Source organism: Lactuca serriola, chromosome 8 (assembly GCF_051521515.1).
Source record: "Lactuca serriola cultivar US96UC23 chromosome 8, Lser_US96UC23_V15, whole genome shotgun sequence".
Taxonomy (NCBI): Eukaryota; Viridiplantae; Streptophyta; class Magnoliopsida; order Asterales; family Asteraceae; genus Lactuca; species Lactuca serriola.
In genome coordinates, this window is record NC_136415.1 from 145,485,356 (window position 1) to 145,502,323 (window position 16,968).

At 40.4% G+C, this 16,968-nt stretch overlaps 1 protein-coding gene across 1 annotated transcript in view; it reads right to left on the reverse strand.

Annotated features, from left to right (window-relative positions):
* The window catches only part of LOC145067478 (uncharacterized), a 40,208-nt gene extending 23,626 nt beyond the window's left edge, over positions 1-16,582 (reverse strand). Inside the window, exon 1 of the mRNA XM_079014614.1 lies at positions 16,458-16,582. Within this exon, the coding sequence (XP_078870740.1) occupies positions 16,458-16,582 (125 nt within the window). The remainder of the gene's footprint in view (positions 1-16,457) is intronic.
* Between the last annotated feature and the right edge of the window lie 386 nt (positions 16,583-16,968).

Here is a 16,968-nt window from a genome sequence, read left to right on the forward strand (position 1 = left end):
AAGCCTAGGCTCTGATACCACTGTTGGGTTTTGAGCATTCTAACACTCCTAAGTGCACATGCAACCCTAAATACCTTGGATCTATGTTTTCTCTATTATACATGCAAATATGAACATCAAAGGTATTATCCTAATCTAGCATACAAAACAATGAATATAACAAGATAGAACACATACCTCTTTGATGTAGAAAGTCTTCATGAAGCTTGAGTGCCAAGTGCCTAAAGTGTGACACCTCAAATGGTTCACACAACACCAAATACACATGGAATGACTTGAGAGAAATCTACACTTCATGAAATCGGCTAGCCCTTCTATTACACACACTAGTGCCAATTTTGGTTAAGAATAAGATGCATATATAGTTAGGGTTACACCATGTAAACCCTAATTGACATGGCCTTTCATTTCCATGATCCATGGGTACAAAAACACCATGGATCATCCATGAAGCATCATATGGGTTTTAGCCCAACTAGATAATCCATGGAGCATTAGCCCACTATATAAGTATGGATGATTTACACAATCAACCCATATATTTAATTAGTCTTCTTTTGATCACTTAATTAATCCTAGATTAATTCTTGATCAATACTAATTAAATAATCTTATTAATATATTAGAACTTATAATATATTAACCAACCTTAAGTGTTATTTCTCTCATTATAGTCTATCCAAATGCATGATGTCATGCAACCCAAATGGACCATGCCGGGTCGGGTCAAGTCTTACCAATTATAGTTATGGACTTAGACATTAATCCAACAGCAATTTATTTGCTTGGAATGATCAACATTTCAAGAGGGCCTCATCAATGTGATGAAGGTATGTATATATGGTATATATGTAAATTAAATTATGTATATAGTTAATTAAGGCATGTTTGTAGTTTGGGGTTAGTATTTAGTTGTGTTGTGTTGTATAATATTTACTATTGTATTGAAAAGGATAGATTGGATTAATTGATGGATATTTTAATGTGTACGTTTACAATTACTTGATGCCTGTTTTGGCTGGGTAGTTCTGGATGATGGGGAGTACACGGGTGTTGTTTGATAGTGCCAAACAGTTGTTGCGGGATGTTGATGTTGTTCATATACTTACAAAAAACAACATCACATTCCAATGTGCAGACTCACGTCATTCTGCTAAAGGTGCATTTGCAATAGGCCATGAAGAGGATGAGGATCGACAAAGATATTACACGGTTTGTCGTTGGTATGCAGAGTATGGTAGGTTTTGTATATTTCTTAAATATATTAATGGTTGATAATAGATTGGACATTGAATATTAGTGTTCTTATTGTATTGTATATGAAGTTGTATAGTACTACTCTAATTTTATTTTGCTTTTGTGTTTACATCATTCTGTAATAAGGGCATTTTAGTCATTTTTGCTTGATATGTTGTTTTAGTAGGATAAGGTATACGTAAAACCCATGTTATTTTTGTGATGAAGTATAGTTAATTTAATTAAAAATAAGTTTGTAATGAATTCGGTGTTAATTATTCATTATATACTATGTTTTCAAGAAACTATACACAACTTGATTAGCACGGCTGTCTTAACCGCGCCCTTTTCTATCCTAAGCTTAAGTTCGAGTCTGCTTGCCAGCAATGTCTACTTCAATTCATTTTTACATTTTTTTAGCCATTAGTTTATGACACATCTTACCAATTCAAAAACATTTCATTCAAACGATATCATACAAATTCCATTGATCATAACAATAATTCAATCATAGTATAAGAAGGTTACTAAAGCATACAACATCCCAACAAATACCGTCACATATCAGCTACGCTTTTTGTTCCATAGCAAAACAAGCAAACGGAATCATATTCCATAGCATAATTCCCTAGCAAATACCTACGAATGGTACTTCCATAGCAATTCTACTATGGAATTGGTTTCCGTCACAAACTCCGTTGCATAGTAACCACGATAGTGAATTCCATAGCAGCAGTACAATGGAAAGTGACTTCGTAACAAATGTCGTTGGAAAATTGCTACAAATTTTTGTTCCATACAACTATCGGTAGCATAATACCAATGGATATGGAGTCGGTAGCATTTTCCCTAGCAAGTCCCATTCTCGCTACCAGAAATAAAATTTGTAGACAATGTGGTAGCAACATTGCTATGGAACGACATTCCATAACACGATCCATTACAGATTAACAACGAAAATATGTTCCATAGTAACCTTCCCTAGCAAAATCGTGTTTTTCTTGTAGTGCGAGTTCTGGTTGCGCGAGGTACAGTTCCTGGGGTACCTTGTCGATCAGAAGGGTATTCTGGTCGATCCGGCCAAGGTCGCGGTCATGATGCTGGGAGGTTCCGAGGTCTCCATCTGAGATTTGGAGTTTTCTTGGTTTGGATGGTTATTATCGGAGATTCATCCAGTATTTCTCCAAGATTGATGTTCCATTGACCCGACTGACCAAGAAGTCGGTGACATTTCGCTGGGGATCTGAGCAGCAGGCAGCCTTCGAGACTCTTAGATAGCGGATATGTAAGGCGTTGATTCTGACCTTGCCATAGGGTGTCGATGATTTTGTGGTCTATTATGATGCATCGATCATGGTTTTGGGTGCAGTTTTGATGCAGCAGGGTCGCGTGACCGCATACGCTTCGAGTCAGCTGAAGCCTCATGAGGCGAAGTATCTAATGCATGATTTAGAGCTGGGAGTTGTGCTTTTCGCCCTCAATATTTGGTGGAATTACCTCTATGGGGTTCGTTGTACTGTTTACACGAACCACAAAAGCCTAAGGTATTCGATGGATTGGCCGAACTTGAATGTGAATCATCATCGTTGATTGGATGTGGTGAAGGATTATGATTGTGAGATCCTGTACCACCTGGGAAAGGCCAATACAGTGGCCGATGCTCTCAGCCGCAAGGCGGCCGCGGCTCCTATTCGAGATATATGCTTGAGGACGACAACAAATACTACCTTGCTGGGACGAATTCGGGAAGCGCATGTTGAGGCTATGAAGGAAGAACGCCGGAAGTGTGAGTGGATATTGGGTCAGGTGGCTTCCTTCGATTATGATAGACAGGAACTGTTAACTTTGCATCGGAGGTTTCGGGTTCCGTATTGGAGTGGGGTATGAAGGTTCTGATGGAGGAGGCCCACAAGTCGAGATTCTCCATTCATCCCGGGGCAACGAAGATGTATAGGGATCTTCGCCCTAATTACTGGTGGCCCTACATGAAGCGGGATATAGCATGGTTTGTGGAGCAGTGCTAGACTTGCAGAAAATTCAAGGCCGAGCATCAGCGACTTCACGACAAGATGCATCCGTTGGAGATTCCCGTATGGAAATGGGAAGACATCACAATGGATTTTATCACGAAGCTACCCAGGATAGTGCGCTGAGTGGATTCTATTTGGGTCATTGTGGATCGATTGACCAAGAGCACGGACTTTATCCCGATCCAGGAGTGTATTTCTACATAGATGCTAGCTGAGTTTTATGTTCGTGAGGTGGTGGCACGTCATGCGGTGCCGGTTTCGGTGGTCTCCGACCTGGATGTTCATTTTACTTCCAGGTTTTGGAAGCGATTTCATGATGAGATGGGAACTCGTCTCCATTTCAGTACAACTTTTCATCTACAGTGTATCACTTTGTCCAGGTATTATTTATTTCTCAAAATTTTAGGGTTCTGGGTTGGAACTCCACGAGTTGGGGAGCTCCAACTCGTCGTGTAGGGATCAATTTGGATGCGCAGATTAAGCGCCCAACTCGACGAGTTGGAGAGCCTCAACTCGATGAGTTGATGCTGGGGATGAAAACCCTAATTTTCAAGCATTGCACCCTATATAAAGAACATTAACCCCCTTGGCTGGCCTCCTTACCAGCCTCCTTGTCCAGAGAAACCCTAGATTCTATCTTAAGTGTGATGGGCTTAAAGAGTGGTTTTTAGTGATTCTTGAATGGAACTTGGAGTAGGAAGCATCAAGCTTGAAGGAAGGACTTTAGATCCAAGAAATCGTCTTCAAGGGCAACAACTTAGAGGTATAAAGTCGACACCTTGTCATCTAAATATCTAGATCTCCTTATTTGAATTTTAAGCATAATTTGGGATCTTGGGTGGAGTTTTCCAAAAGAAATGGATTCCAAGGGTTGCCAAGTTAGATCTAACCCCTCCATGATATCTTGAGGCTTAAAGTTGCAAACCTTAATAGACTCCATGTCCCATTCATGCAGTATGTCCATTATGAAGCCTAAAATGGACCTTGGAGAGTGTTCAAGCATGCATGGATGTAAAGTTGGAAACTTTACGTGCTTTGTCCTCCTTTGGACATCAGATTTGTAATTTGGAACGTTGTAGCAAGGGTTTTGGGGCTTAATGAGTCAAGAACTTCTTTAAAGGAACTAGGGTTTGGGTTTAGAGCAATTTGGGTGAATCTTGGGGGTAAAGTTGGAAACTTTACCCTTCTAGAAATCTCTATGAAAGGGGATCTGACGTTTGGAACCTTTGGATTTGAGAAAAAAGGCTTAATACATTAATTGAGTTGATAGACTGAACAACTTGACGAGTTCACAAGGCAACTCAGTGAGTTGGGTTGGAGTTACCTCGATTCTGTTGGAAAACGGAGCAAATCGACGAGTTGTAGGAGGACTCGAAGAATTGGGTTGCAACATCGCGATTCTGGCTTTGGGATGGACTCAACGAGTTACCAGGATAACTCGACGAGTTAGGTCAACTCGGAGCGTTGACTTTGACCTTGACCAGGGTTGACTTTTAAAGGGTTTGAAGGGTTGAGTTGTATCTAAGGAATTGTTTATGATTAGGGAGGTGGCAGAGCTGATACTCAGAGTTTGGACCTACTCAGCTACAGTTCGCATTTGAGGTGAGTCTCCTAACCATACAAATGGTTCGAATGCACCCAGGCCGACCCATTATATGTTATGTGGTATGCTAATTGATTATGTGTTATGTGGTATGATACTTGTCTTTGCGTTACTTGCATGCAAATGTAAGTCCCAAAAACTAGCTTGATGTATCAATCAGATCCACTTGATGGTGCGGAATCTCAATCAAGTGGATGAGGGAAGATCAAATGGATAATAATAATAATAATAATAATAATAATAATAATAATAATAATAATAATAATAATAATATAAATAATAATAATAATAATAATAATAATAACAATAATAATAATATGAATCTATGATGTATTGATGATAAGATTGATGCTCCAACACAAGATTCACACACACATACGCACTCTTCTTCTCTTTACTTTCTCTCTCTACAATATGATTATGAATTAATGCTCCTCCACTTAACTCTCCTCCACTCCTCACCCCTAAATCTATACATATACGGACCGCAAAATCAAGTCCCAAAACCAATGCTAGAGCGAAAACACATGGGTTTTCGGTCCAAGCTACAAATAAACCGAAAACTATTTTCGCCCAAGACTAAAAAGAATAAATTCTTAAAAAAGCAAAGTATAAATCAATATTTTAGACCCAACAATCTCCCCCTTGGTTTATAGCTTTCTTTTCTTTTGACCCAACAAACTCCCCCTAGGTTTGTAGTTTGCATTTCTTCTAGATCTTCTCTTCGTGCTTGGCTTCAGCGTTTATCTTCGATTTTTTCACAACTTCAAGATGAGCAAATGAATCATCCATGTGAGTAACTTCATCTTGAACAGTTGGGCTTCTCTTCAAAATTTGACATTGAACGCACGTTGGGTGTGGAGGCTTCATGTAGAGATTCTTGAAAATTGGTGCTTTCAGCTTGAGAATCTTCAGAGAAAATATCAAAGATAACGAATCTTCTGGATCACTTTAGCAGGTACATAAGATAGCAACAAGTTGATTGAGAAGGCTTCAATGCAATCTGTCATATAATCTTCAAGTACAGCTTCAACTTGCTTCTATGGTTGAAAGATTGAATGTTGAAAGAATAATATTTATTTCTTGTTCTTTTGAATGACAATTCTTCAACAATCACGGAAGAAGCTTTGGCTCAGGAAATCTCGATACAGTCTCCATGAGTCTCATCTACATCTGAATTCATGTTTCAAGACATAGAAAAAATTGACATAAAAACAAAACTAAAAGAAAACTTTGCACACAATATTTTTGGATTTTTCGTTTGTTCTGAAAAAAATTAAAACAGAAACATAAATATTTTTTGGATTTTTGATTTTTTTCTAAAAAACGAAATAAAACAGAATTAACAATATTTTTGGATTTTTAATTTTCTGATTTTTGTTTGATTTTTAAAAGTTTCAATTCTCCCCCTAAATTTGCGCATAGAGGAAAACTCTAAAAAAATTTAACAAAAACAAAAATATTTGGGATCAAAGTTGTCAAAAAATCCAATATCGTTTATCAGCACACGCCTGCATGTCTAGATCTGGTCAATCACTGGTATTGTGGTCCACTTAAACACAAATGATATTGACAAATTGGACAGATTATAAGTGACAGGTCATTGTGATCATATTCCTAAATGGACCATTTAGCTGACGACGACCAAAGATATTGTTGTCCACTTAAATTCAGCAGTGAGATCTACAGACAACCTATTATATGGTTCAATTTTAGATGTACTAGAACATGTTCCTCGCTTCCCGAAATACCCCGGTAATCAAGAACTTCCAAAGAACTCCTTACTTTAGGTGAGTATTCAATCATTAAGAAAGAAGTCAGATATATAGAAGTGCATATGTTGTATCCCAGGTCTGATGTTTTCTAATCACATAGAGGGAACAACATATAACTAACATAGCTAGAGGGTTAGAGAGATAGCAGGATGCATATGTTGTGTCCCAGGTCGGATCTTCCGATCACGCAAAAAGGACAGCATGTGGCTAACAGATAGAAAGAATTGCATGGATAAGGGGAAGCATAGAGATAGATTTGTATATGTTGCATTCTAGGTCAGATATGTTCCAATCACACAGAAGATACAACATATGACTGACAGATAGAAAGCAAGAAACTAATTTCCTACAGACCTACTTTATCAGAACCCCCAGTCGCCCTATCAGTACCTGAATTAAGGACATGAGTCCATACATCGAGGAAATGTTAAGCCAAAATTCTAGATACATATTATTTTTAGTGTATCCTACAGGTTACAATGTTTATCTCATAGCTCAATCTACCCGAGCGTCGTATGGTCAGTCTAAATGAGACTATTTAAGTTCATATTGTCTAGTCCTTTCATTTGTTAATCAATGCCTAGTCCTTTTTGAACCCTTCATGCCTACCAGCACATTGAACACAGAGTCTAAACAATACGGCTTTAGTGCATTATATGATTTTCAAAATGCCCTTTAGCACTAAGCTTCATATCACTTCCCAAACAATACCTACAAACCAAAAACTATAAGAAAATAAAAGATTTGTCTTCAAAATGAATTAGTTTAAGATAAACTCAGGAGTACTGAAAAGAAAACTCAAAACCGTAAGTCACCAATTGAATTTTCATCTAGATGGAGTGAGAGCAGCACACATATTTCAATCTTAGAATAGATCTGAAAATTCTTCACATCGTTAAGCACAAACCCCATGTGTGATCCTTTCCTTTCTTCCCTTCCCGTAAAGGACACATACTTTTAATCAAAGTTCTGAATGTTGTACAGTTGAGAGATGTCCCCTATCATGTGCCTGGAACAGCCACTACCAACAAACCGATGTCTGATGATAAGCCTCCATAGCTGCTCCAGCACAGAGCGGGATTAGTTGGTCTTTGGAACCCAATCCATTTTGAAACTGGGTCGACCTTTGTCATCTTTTCAAGGTACTCTCTCCCATGACATATCCTGCTTATCACAAACAGAAGATGAAGAAATGTTAGAATCGTTAGACGATTTGGGAGATTGAACCTTTGGAACCCATCTGTAGTTGGGTTTAACCCATTTCTTGTTCGATCGGATGGGTGGCTAAGTACTTGCTTTTGAACTTGAAGTCGGCCGTCGAGATGGCTTTGACCTAACTGGTCTTGGCTTCACTGGAGCATCTCTTGAGCTTTGCTTCAAGGATGGCATTCCCTTCTTGTCCTTAGGATTTTGATTCTTGGCCTTGGGAGTTGAATTCTTGCCCTTCTTTGCATTCCAGTCACCATTGCGCGATTGTGACTTCGAAGGAATTCTTTTGGAGTAGCTCCTTCTTGGCATGTTCTGCCACCCTTGTGCATAGAAAACAAACCCTACGCTCTGATACCACTAATGGGTTTTATGCAAAACAATAAACTTAAACCCTTAAGTATGCGTGCAACCCTAATAAAGATCTATGTTTTCTCTATTGAATATATAACAATGAACAACAATCAAGAACTATAAGATCACTAGGTTATTTTCTAAAATTACCAAATTAAGGTTAGGAATCTTTACCTTACTGTTATTGTTGTAAATAACAATGAACACCTTCTTCTTAATCCTTTGGAAGCAAGCACCACTATTTCCGTTCCTCTTATAGAATCAAACCCAAGACTAGCAACTAAGGATTATGGAGAGGGGGTGGAGAATTTAGGCCAGAACTCTTCTAGGGTTAGGAGTGCAGAACTTTAGAAGGCTAAATCTCTTTATATAGGTGGGGTAGCTTAGAGCCAAAGCTAGGGTTTAAGGAGGAAACCCAAATCCCTTTGCTTGGTGACCAAGCAGCCCATGAGCCTCCATCCAAAATCCCTTGGACGAAAACTATATGCACTTCCTAGAAGTTTTCGTCCAACCTCTTACAAGGAGGTTTTAGATCCTTTTTCTCAACTATCAATAAATTGCCAAATAGTCTCTGCTCAATAGATTAATCCAATTAATCCCAAAATTAAATCTAAATAATTTCTAATTAATTATTAACCAAATATCATAATTTCTAATTAATATATTATTCTCATAATATATTAACAAATTATATATTCCAATTAATTATTCAAATAATAAATCATTCTCTCTCTCCAAAATAATCTTGTCCAATTGCTAGCTTTGAGGGCAACCCAAGAGGACTATTATGTTATCAATTCAAGTTTATACCAATTATAGTTATGGGCTTAGGCACCTAATCCAACATGGTCTTGGGGCCTTCGACCGCAAATATAGTGAGGAAACACACCTCTTAGTCTAAAAATATCTCTACCAACACACAGCTTTGAATGACAGCTCGACTGGTCAACTAAACACCAAATAATGACCAATCTCAAATACCACTCAAATTACCTAAAATACCTTTGGGTCAAAATTGGTCAAACTCAACAAACCAGCCGAGTCAAACCAGCCTCATATTTAGGGCATACATAGATGTACGCAGGGCGTACTCACTCGTTAACTGTGACAACCTGACACTTTTACAATATGCAATCGATCCATGTATCTATAATTCACTTGAATTTAGCATCTTTTAATAGAATGTTGGGTCCGCACGAGTGCTTTAGGCTTAATATATCATAGATATGGACCTTAGGAAGGGTTAGGAAGGGTGTTGCATCACAAAATCCAACCAAACACACCAAGAGAGGTGTGTGCGGCCGCACACTAGTGTGTGCGGCCAGCCAGCCGCACACCCAGCAACAAACCCCTCCAGCCTCACACTCAACCCTATATAAAGTGGAGGGGCCCCTTCCATTCACTTTTGGCTGCATCCTATCTCTCTCTATACTTTCTCTCTCTAGAAAACCACCCAAAAACACTTATAAGGCCTCCAAAACATGGAGAACATCATCATTCAGCTTGTCATAGAGGTAAAACGCTTGAATCCAAGCCTCAAACTCATAATGTTCTTTGTGTTCTTCATCCCATGAAGAAGTGCGGCCGCACACCTTCATCAGGTGGCCGCACACACTCAAAACACCCTCCAAAGTGAGAGTAAAGCCACACAATCGACACATAGGACTCAAACAAGGAGTGTATGGCCACACACCCTTGTGTACGGCCGCACACACACCCTGTACGGCCGCACACTCTAGTGTGCAGCCTCACACATCAGTCTGGTCGTATTCCCCAGCCGCACACTCACCTTTATGGCCATACACACACCCTAATACCCATATTTGGCCTTAAACTTGCATAGATCATTGGGTATAGAACATGGGACACTTAGTCTTAGTGATTCCAATCCCTTAGGAGGGATTTCCCATCATTTTTAGTCGTGAAAAACCTTAGCTCTAACTTATATATGTGTCACCATATGATTAATAGGGGCTACTTGCGTTCAGAGCATCCGTTGACACTCGACACTCATACGAATCGCACACTCGAACCCTACGTTAAACGGTGAGTTCATACCCCTTAATTAACCTTTCTAATGTTTTAAATGCTTTTATGGGGGGATACAAGTTGAATTCAATACATTACAGTATCAATCACACGTGATTTAAAACTTGCTAACAAAAGGATTTTCTACATTTTCAAATTACCTGGTCAGTAAAGTTATTTCAAATGTTTATCAACCTTATTTTCACAATTCAATTGTCTTAAAACAATTTTGCAATATTTTCAAACCTTAAATTATTTTCAAATCATGTCTACACCAATATATTTATATAAGTAAGTATTGAAGGATTTAGAACTCATAACTGACCTTATTTCCTGTTCTTGTTTAATTGTGGACTTAGGGTGTTAGGTTATCTGTCCGACTGTCGTTGAATACTTAGTTATATATCTTGTATATTTGTGTTAGACATAAAAGTTTTCACTCTAGTTCGATACTACTACATATCGAAGACACTCAATCAAGTACTCAATTTAACTATAATAGGTATAGTTAAGGATTACCACTCATTTCTGATATTACTATGATACACATTATGGTCAGTACAATTACAAGACTATATGTACAATACACGATGCAAAGAGAACACTATACACTATACTAAGGAAACACTACCCACTATAAGAAGAAATGCTACAAACTACATCAAGAGAACAGTACATAGTATACTAAGAGAACATTATATACCATACGAAAGAAAATACTACAACTGAATGTGATGCACTATCTCTCTATACGACCTATCACTATGTGATCGTCGGATAACCATCGTCTCCTGGAGGGAGAGCGACCACTACGTGTATAGATCTATACGGGATCCCCCATCCCGACTGCTAGCTACAGTCCGAGCCTTTTAGGCCCAGGGATGACGAAACACTACTACACCATTGGTGACCTGGAGGGTCATCCACTACACTACTATCACTCAATATGGTTACATACGAGCTCACATTCAATTAAACACACATCCCGAGGTGTGCGCACAATTAATACTATCCGGAGTTTGCATTCACTAATACACTTAACCGGCAGTGATGCTGCTGGGGTGAAACTCTGTTATTTCTCTATAATGAACAAGTTTAAAATTGTATTTTCATTTCTGATACTTTCATAAGAAAACTATTACATTTTCAAAGAAACAAATTTACAAATAACTAAGTCTTGGTAAAAGACTACTTTTGCTGGAAAATATGGGATTTTCTAGGGATCAAACCATCTTCAAACTTTGTTAATAAATGTCATACTATGCGATTTGCAAACACTTTTATACAAACAATGACACTATATACTTATGAACTCACCAGCTTTATGCTGATACTCGTTTTCAAAATAACTTGTATTCTCAGGTCAACAATAAACAGGTACTGGTGCAGCTTTTGGAAGATGGAGCACATATAAGACTCATCTTTTATTTTGTTTATACTTTTGGTGTCTACATAAATGTACAGAACACGCTTGTATTACAATTATTATATTAATGCAATGGATGTGGTTGCTTGTTTGTTCTATTATGCATTGTTATGATACTGAACATGACGTCCTCCATCCCATAACATATTCCGCCGTTGTCGGTTTGGGGGTGTGACATTAACTAGGATACGGGACTTGACTATGTATATGTGGCGTATCACCTAATACGTCGGCGTATGCAGTTGGATTGTTCCCAACTCATGAAGTGCTTAATACAAAAACCTTTACGTCCAAATTATAGATCCAAGTCCCAAATGCCATCGTTGACCATAAAGTTTCCAACTTTATGGTCTTGCATGGCCATTAAGTGCTTAACACTAAAAATCCCAACATCTTAATCCATTAAGACAATCATACTCATGCATGGGGAAGAGCCAAGAGTCAAGATCATATTTTTATCACTTTAGACCAAGAAAAACATCCAAAAGGGCAGTGCATATGTTCTATAGTATGCCATGCACAAGACGGTCATATATTGGGGACAAAACTCATAATATCATCAAACCAACAAGATCTATCAAGTTAATCACAAAGGTATGAACTTTATACATTCTGGATATTAAAAATGATGCAAAACTCCCATATCCAAACTTGCTTCTAGCTTCTAAGCTTCAATGCCACCTTCTTCTTCCTTTGAAATGCACAAAAACACATTCTCAAGCTTCAAGATGCAACAATGTGGCTAGGATTTGCAAGGGGGAATGTTTCTAGCAATGGAGGTTGGAGATGGGATGGGGAAATGGAAATTATGGTTCAATATATAGGGTCCAAACCCTAAAGATTAGGGTTTATATCCAAACAAAGTACTCACAATGTACTTAAAGTACACCCAGCGTGCTCTCAAAACGTCATCGTTCCACCTTAAGCCCATTACGCCCATCGTACCATCCAGGTACGCTCTGCGTAAGGGCTAAAATGCCAAAAGTTACAATTTGAAGAGTTGGAAGGGAAACTTATTAGGACTCAAGTGTAACAATTATTCCCTACTTGGATCATACTTTGTCCTCGAAGTTCGCCGAAGTGAACAACTACGGGTAATGCTCCCGCATCTCAAACTCGGGTTCACATGTCCATTCAGGACCCTTCCGATGTCGCCACTACACCTTGACTAAAGTCACCACCTTGATGTGTAGGACCTTCGTCTTCCAATCCAATATCTCCACTAGCCTCTTAATGCAATTTAGACGATCGTCAACTTGAACATCATCCAAAGGAACCACCGCTAAATCGTCAGTCACACACTTCCTAAGCTGAGACACATGGAAGGTATTGTGGATCTGGCTAAGGTGCTTAGGAAAATCCCATTTGTACGCTACCTTTCCAATCCTAGATATCTCCTGAAATGGCCCAATATATCGGGGCCCCAACTTGCCCCTCTTCCTGAAGCGTATGAGACCCTTCCAGGGCGATACCTTTAGTAAGACCATGTCCCTGACCTGGAACTCTAACTCTGATCAACGTTTGTCGGCATAACGCTTCTGCCAACTCTGGGTTGTCTGAAGTCTCTGTCTCATCTGTCGGATGAGTTCTATCGTCTGAGGGACTACCTCTGTCCTTCCCATGACCCTATGGTCAACCTCTCCCTAATACACTGGGGTGCGACACTTCCTCCAATAGAGGAGCTCGAAAGTCGGCGCACCAATACTGGAGTGGTAGTTGTTGTACAAAAATTCAGCTAGAGAAAGGTAGGAGTGCTAACTCCCACCACTTTGACCATCTCAACATGTCCTAACGTGTATGAATGGTTCACTCACTTTGACCATCCATCTGCGGATGATAAGCAGTGCTAAGATGCAACCTCGTACCCAGTTCCTTGTGGAACTTCTACCAAAAACGAGATCTGAACCTAACATCTCTATCAAATACAATGGATAGTGGAATACCATGTCGAGCAACGATCTCACGCACATACAAGTTGGATAATTTCTCGGCCGACGGTCTCTCACGAATAGCTAGAAATGGGCACTCTTAGTCAATCGCTCTATTATCACCCAAATTGCATCATGTCCATTAGCCTCCTGAGGTAGCTTGGTGATGAAATCCATAGTAATATGTTCCCATTTCCACGTAGAAACCTCAAGTGGTTGTAACTTGCCATGCGGCCTCTGGTGTTCGACATTAATCATCCAACAGGTCAAGCACCTCTCAGCATACCATGATATCTCCCTCTTCCTACACAACCACCAGTAGCTTAGCCTCAAATCCTGGTACATCTTGGTGACTCTAGGGTGAATCGAAAACCTAGACTTGTGAGCCTCCTCCAATACAGTCTGTCTAATCCCACCAAAATCTGACACCCAAACCCATCCATACCGAGTCAATAATCAATGATTGTCAGTAGCAAACCTATCAGCCTCACCCCTGAGCCTCTCTTTCTTCCAATTTTCATTTTTGACTCCCTTGGCCTGAGCCTCCCTAATCAAATCTAAAAATGGAAAATCAATAGAAATCCTCATACACAGACCTACAATCATAGAGCCGTCTTGCGACTCAAAGCATCAGCCACCACATTGGCTTTCCCAGGATGATACAGAATCTCACAGCCATAATCCTTGACCATGTCAAGCCACCTACACTACCTCATGTTTAGATTCGGCTGATCCATAAGGTAACTCAAACTCTTATGATCCATGTAGGTGGTACAACTGACCCCATATAAATAATTCAGCCAAATCTTGAGGGTAAACACTACTTCTCCTAGCTCCAAGTCATGAGTCGGATACCAAACCTCATGTGGCTTCAGCTGTCAAGAAGCATCAGCAATAACTCTCCCATGTTGCATAAGCACTGCAGCCAAACCAGTGATGGATGCATCACAAAATACCTCAAGATCCTCAACACCCTCAAGAAGGGTCAACACTGGGGCCTCACACAACTTTCACCTTGGTATCTCAAACGCAGTCTGCTAATCCGGCCCCCAGCGGAAATCCACACCCTTCCTAACGAGTGAGGGGGTAACACAATCTTGGAGAAGTCCTTAATGAATCTTCGATAATACCCTGCCAAACACAAGAAACTACTGATCTTTGAAGGAAACTTTGGAACCTCCCACTGCATCACGGCCTCAATTTTGGCCTGGTCAACCAAAATCCCATCTTGGTTAATGAGATGTCCTAAGAACTGAACCTCTCGTAACCAAAACTCACACTTTGAGACCATGGCATACAGTCGTTCCCGCGTCAAAAATCCCATAAGCTCTCGAAGGTGCTCCTCACGCCGCTCCCTAGTCTTGGAATATATCAAGATATCATTGATGAACACAATAACTAGTCGATCGAGCATCAGTCGGCAAACCCAATTCATCAAATCCATAAATTTTGCAGGTGCATAGATGAGCCCAATTGGCATTATCGGCCAAAACACGGTCTTCTCCACGTCCTTCACTCTAACCCTCATCTGATGATACCCTGACCTTAATTTGATCTTGGAGAACCAAAATGCACCATGCAGCTGATCGAAGAGGTCATCAATCTGTGGAAGGGGATAACGGTTCTTCATCGTCAACTTGTTCCACTCCTTGTGATCAATGCACATCCGGTCTGAACCATCCTTCTTTTTGATGAACAAAATCGGTACTCCCTATAGTGAACTATTTAGTCTAATGAACTGCTTGCCCAATAACTCATGAAGCTAAGAGGAAAACTCCTACATCTCAGGAGGTGCCAACCGGTACAGCGCCTTGGCAATAGGAGCCACACCGGGAATCAAATCAATCCTGAACTCAACCTGCCTCTCGAGAGTCACGCCGAGTAACTCCTACAGGAAAACATCAGCAAGCTCTCTAACAACTGGTACATCCGAAATCAAAACCTCGGTCCGGAACCGGGTGTCAAACATATAAGCAAGGTAATCCATACATCCATGCTACAAATACTGTCGGGCCTTGGAGATAGAACAAAAAGTCGATCTAATCTTGGTACCCTCTCAATAGATAACCAGTTCTCCCCCATTTAGGGTTCGAACTATCACTCGCTAACCCTCACAGTCGATCATAGCCCTGAATCTTCTCAAAGAATCCATCCCTACTATCACACACATATCCTCCATGGGGATAGGAATCGGATCAATCTGATAAGGCACCCTAAAAATATCCAAAACACAACCCTGATAAACGCTCGATGTAAATATCCAATGTTCGTTAGCGATAGAAACCCACAACGGACACCCGAACTCCCTAGGAGTCATATCAAAATCCCTACTAAAAGTCTGAGATATAAAGGATCGACTTGCACCAGAGTCGTAAAGCACAAGAGCAGACAAGGAATTCATTGAGAAGGTACCTAGCAGAAACATAAACATAAGTATACCTCGACATAAGTGCCAGAATAATAAATAGAAACATACCAGTAACGACGCCCGACGCCACCCTGGCCTCATCTGTAGTGAGCTGGAAAGCACAACCTCGAGACCTCGGGGGCTCTGCCCTACCCTGGCATCCATCTGTAATCCTCAAGGTAGCAGTAGGTGGCACCTAAATTGGTCTTGTGGCAAGCAAGGGGCATTAGGCCTTCATGTGGCCCTACTGCTCACAATGGTAATAGATCCTACTGCTCAGCGAAGAAGCCTGCTGACGATAGTCCTTCGCAAAATGTCCCTCCCAGGCGCAATTGTGGCATGCAAAAGAAGAAGAAGGCCGACAAACATTCTCATGAACCTTACTGCACTTGCCACAAGTGCGGACCCTATGTCCCCCAGATCTCGAATAACTAGGCTTGAACCGCTTTGCCGCAAGCTGTTACTGCACAGGAGCCTGCCTCATCTCTTTCACCTGGAGCTCCATCTCAATCTCCTGCCTCCTTGCGACCTCCTGTAGCTCAACGAGAGTACCATATCTTTGGGTGGACACAAACTGGCGGTTATCCATCTTGACCATGCTCAAGTACCGGGTCATCTAAGCTTGCTCAAAAGCAGCAAACTCAGGACAAAAAAGAGCCCAATCGATAGACATCTTGGTGATCTCAGTCACCGTCTCAGTCCCCTACCTCAGATGTAGATACTCCTAATCCATTCTCTCCCTCTCAACCAACGAAACATTCCTCATGCAAGACATCTCAAAGATCTGCTCCCAATTCACAACAGCCCTCTGCTTAGCAATGTATGAGCTAGTCACCAATCTCCACCAATCCTTCACCTCTGACCAGAGAAGGTTCGGGGTGCACTTGACCTTCTGGTCAGCAAAGCAGGAGCATGTAAAGAAACACCCCTCAACGTCGGAAAACCACCTCATCACAATGACTGGGTCCCAAACTC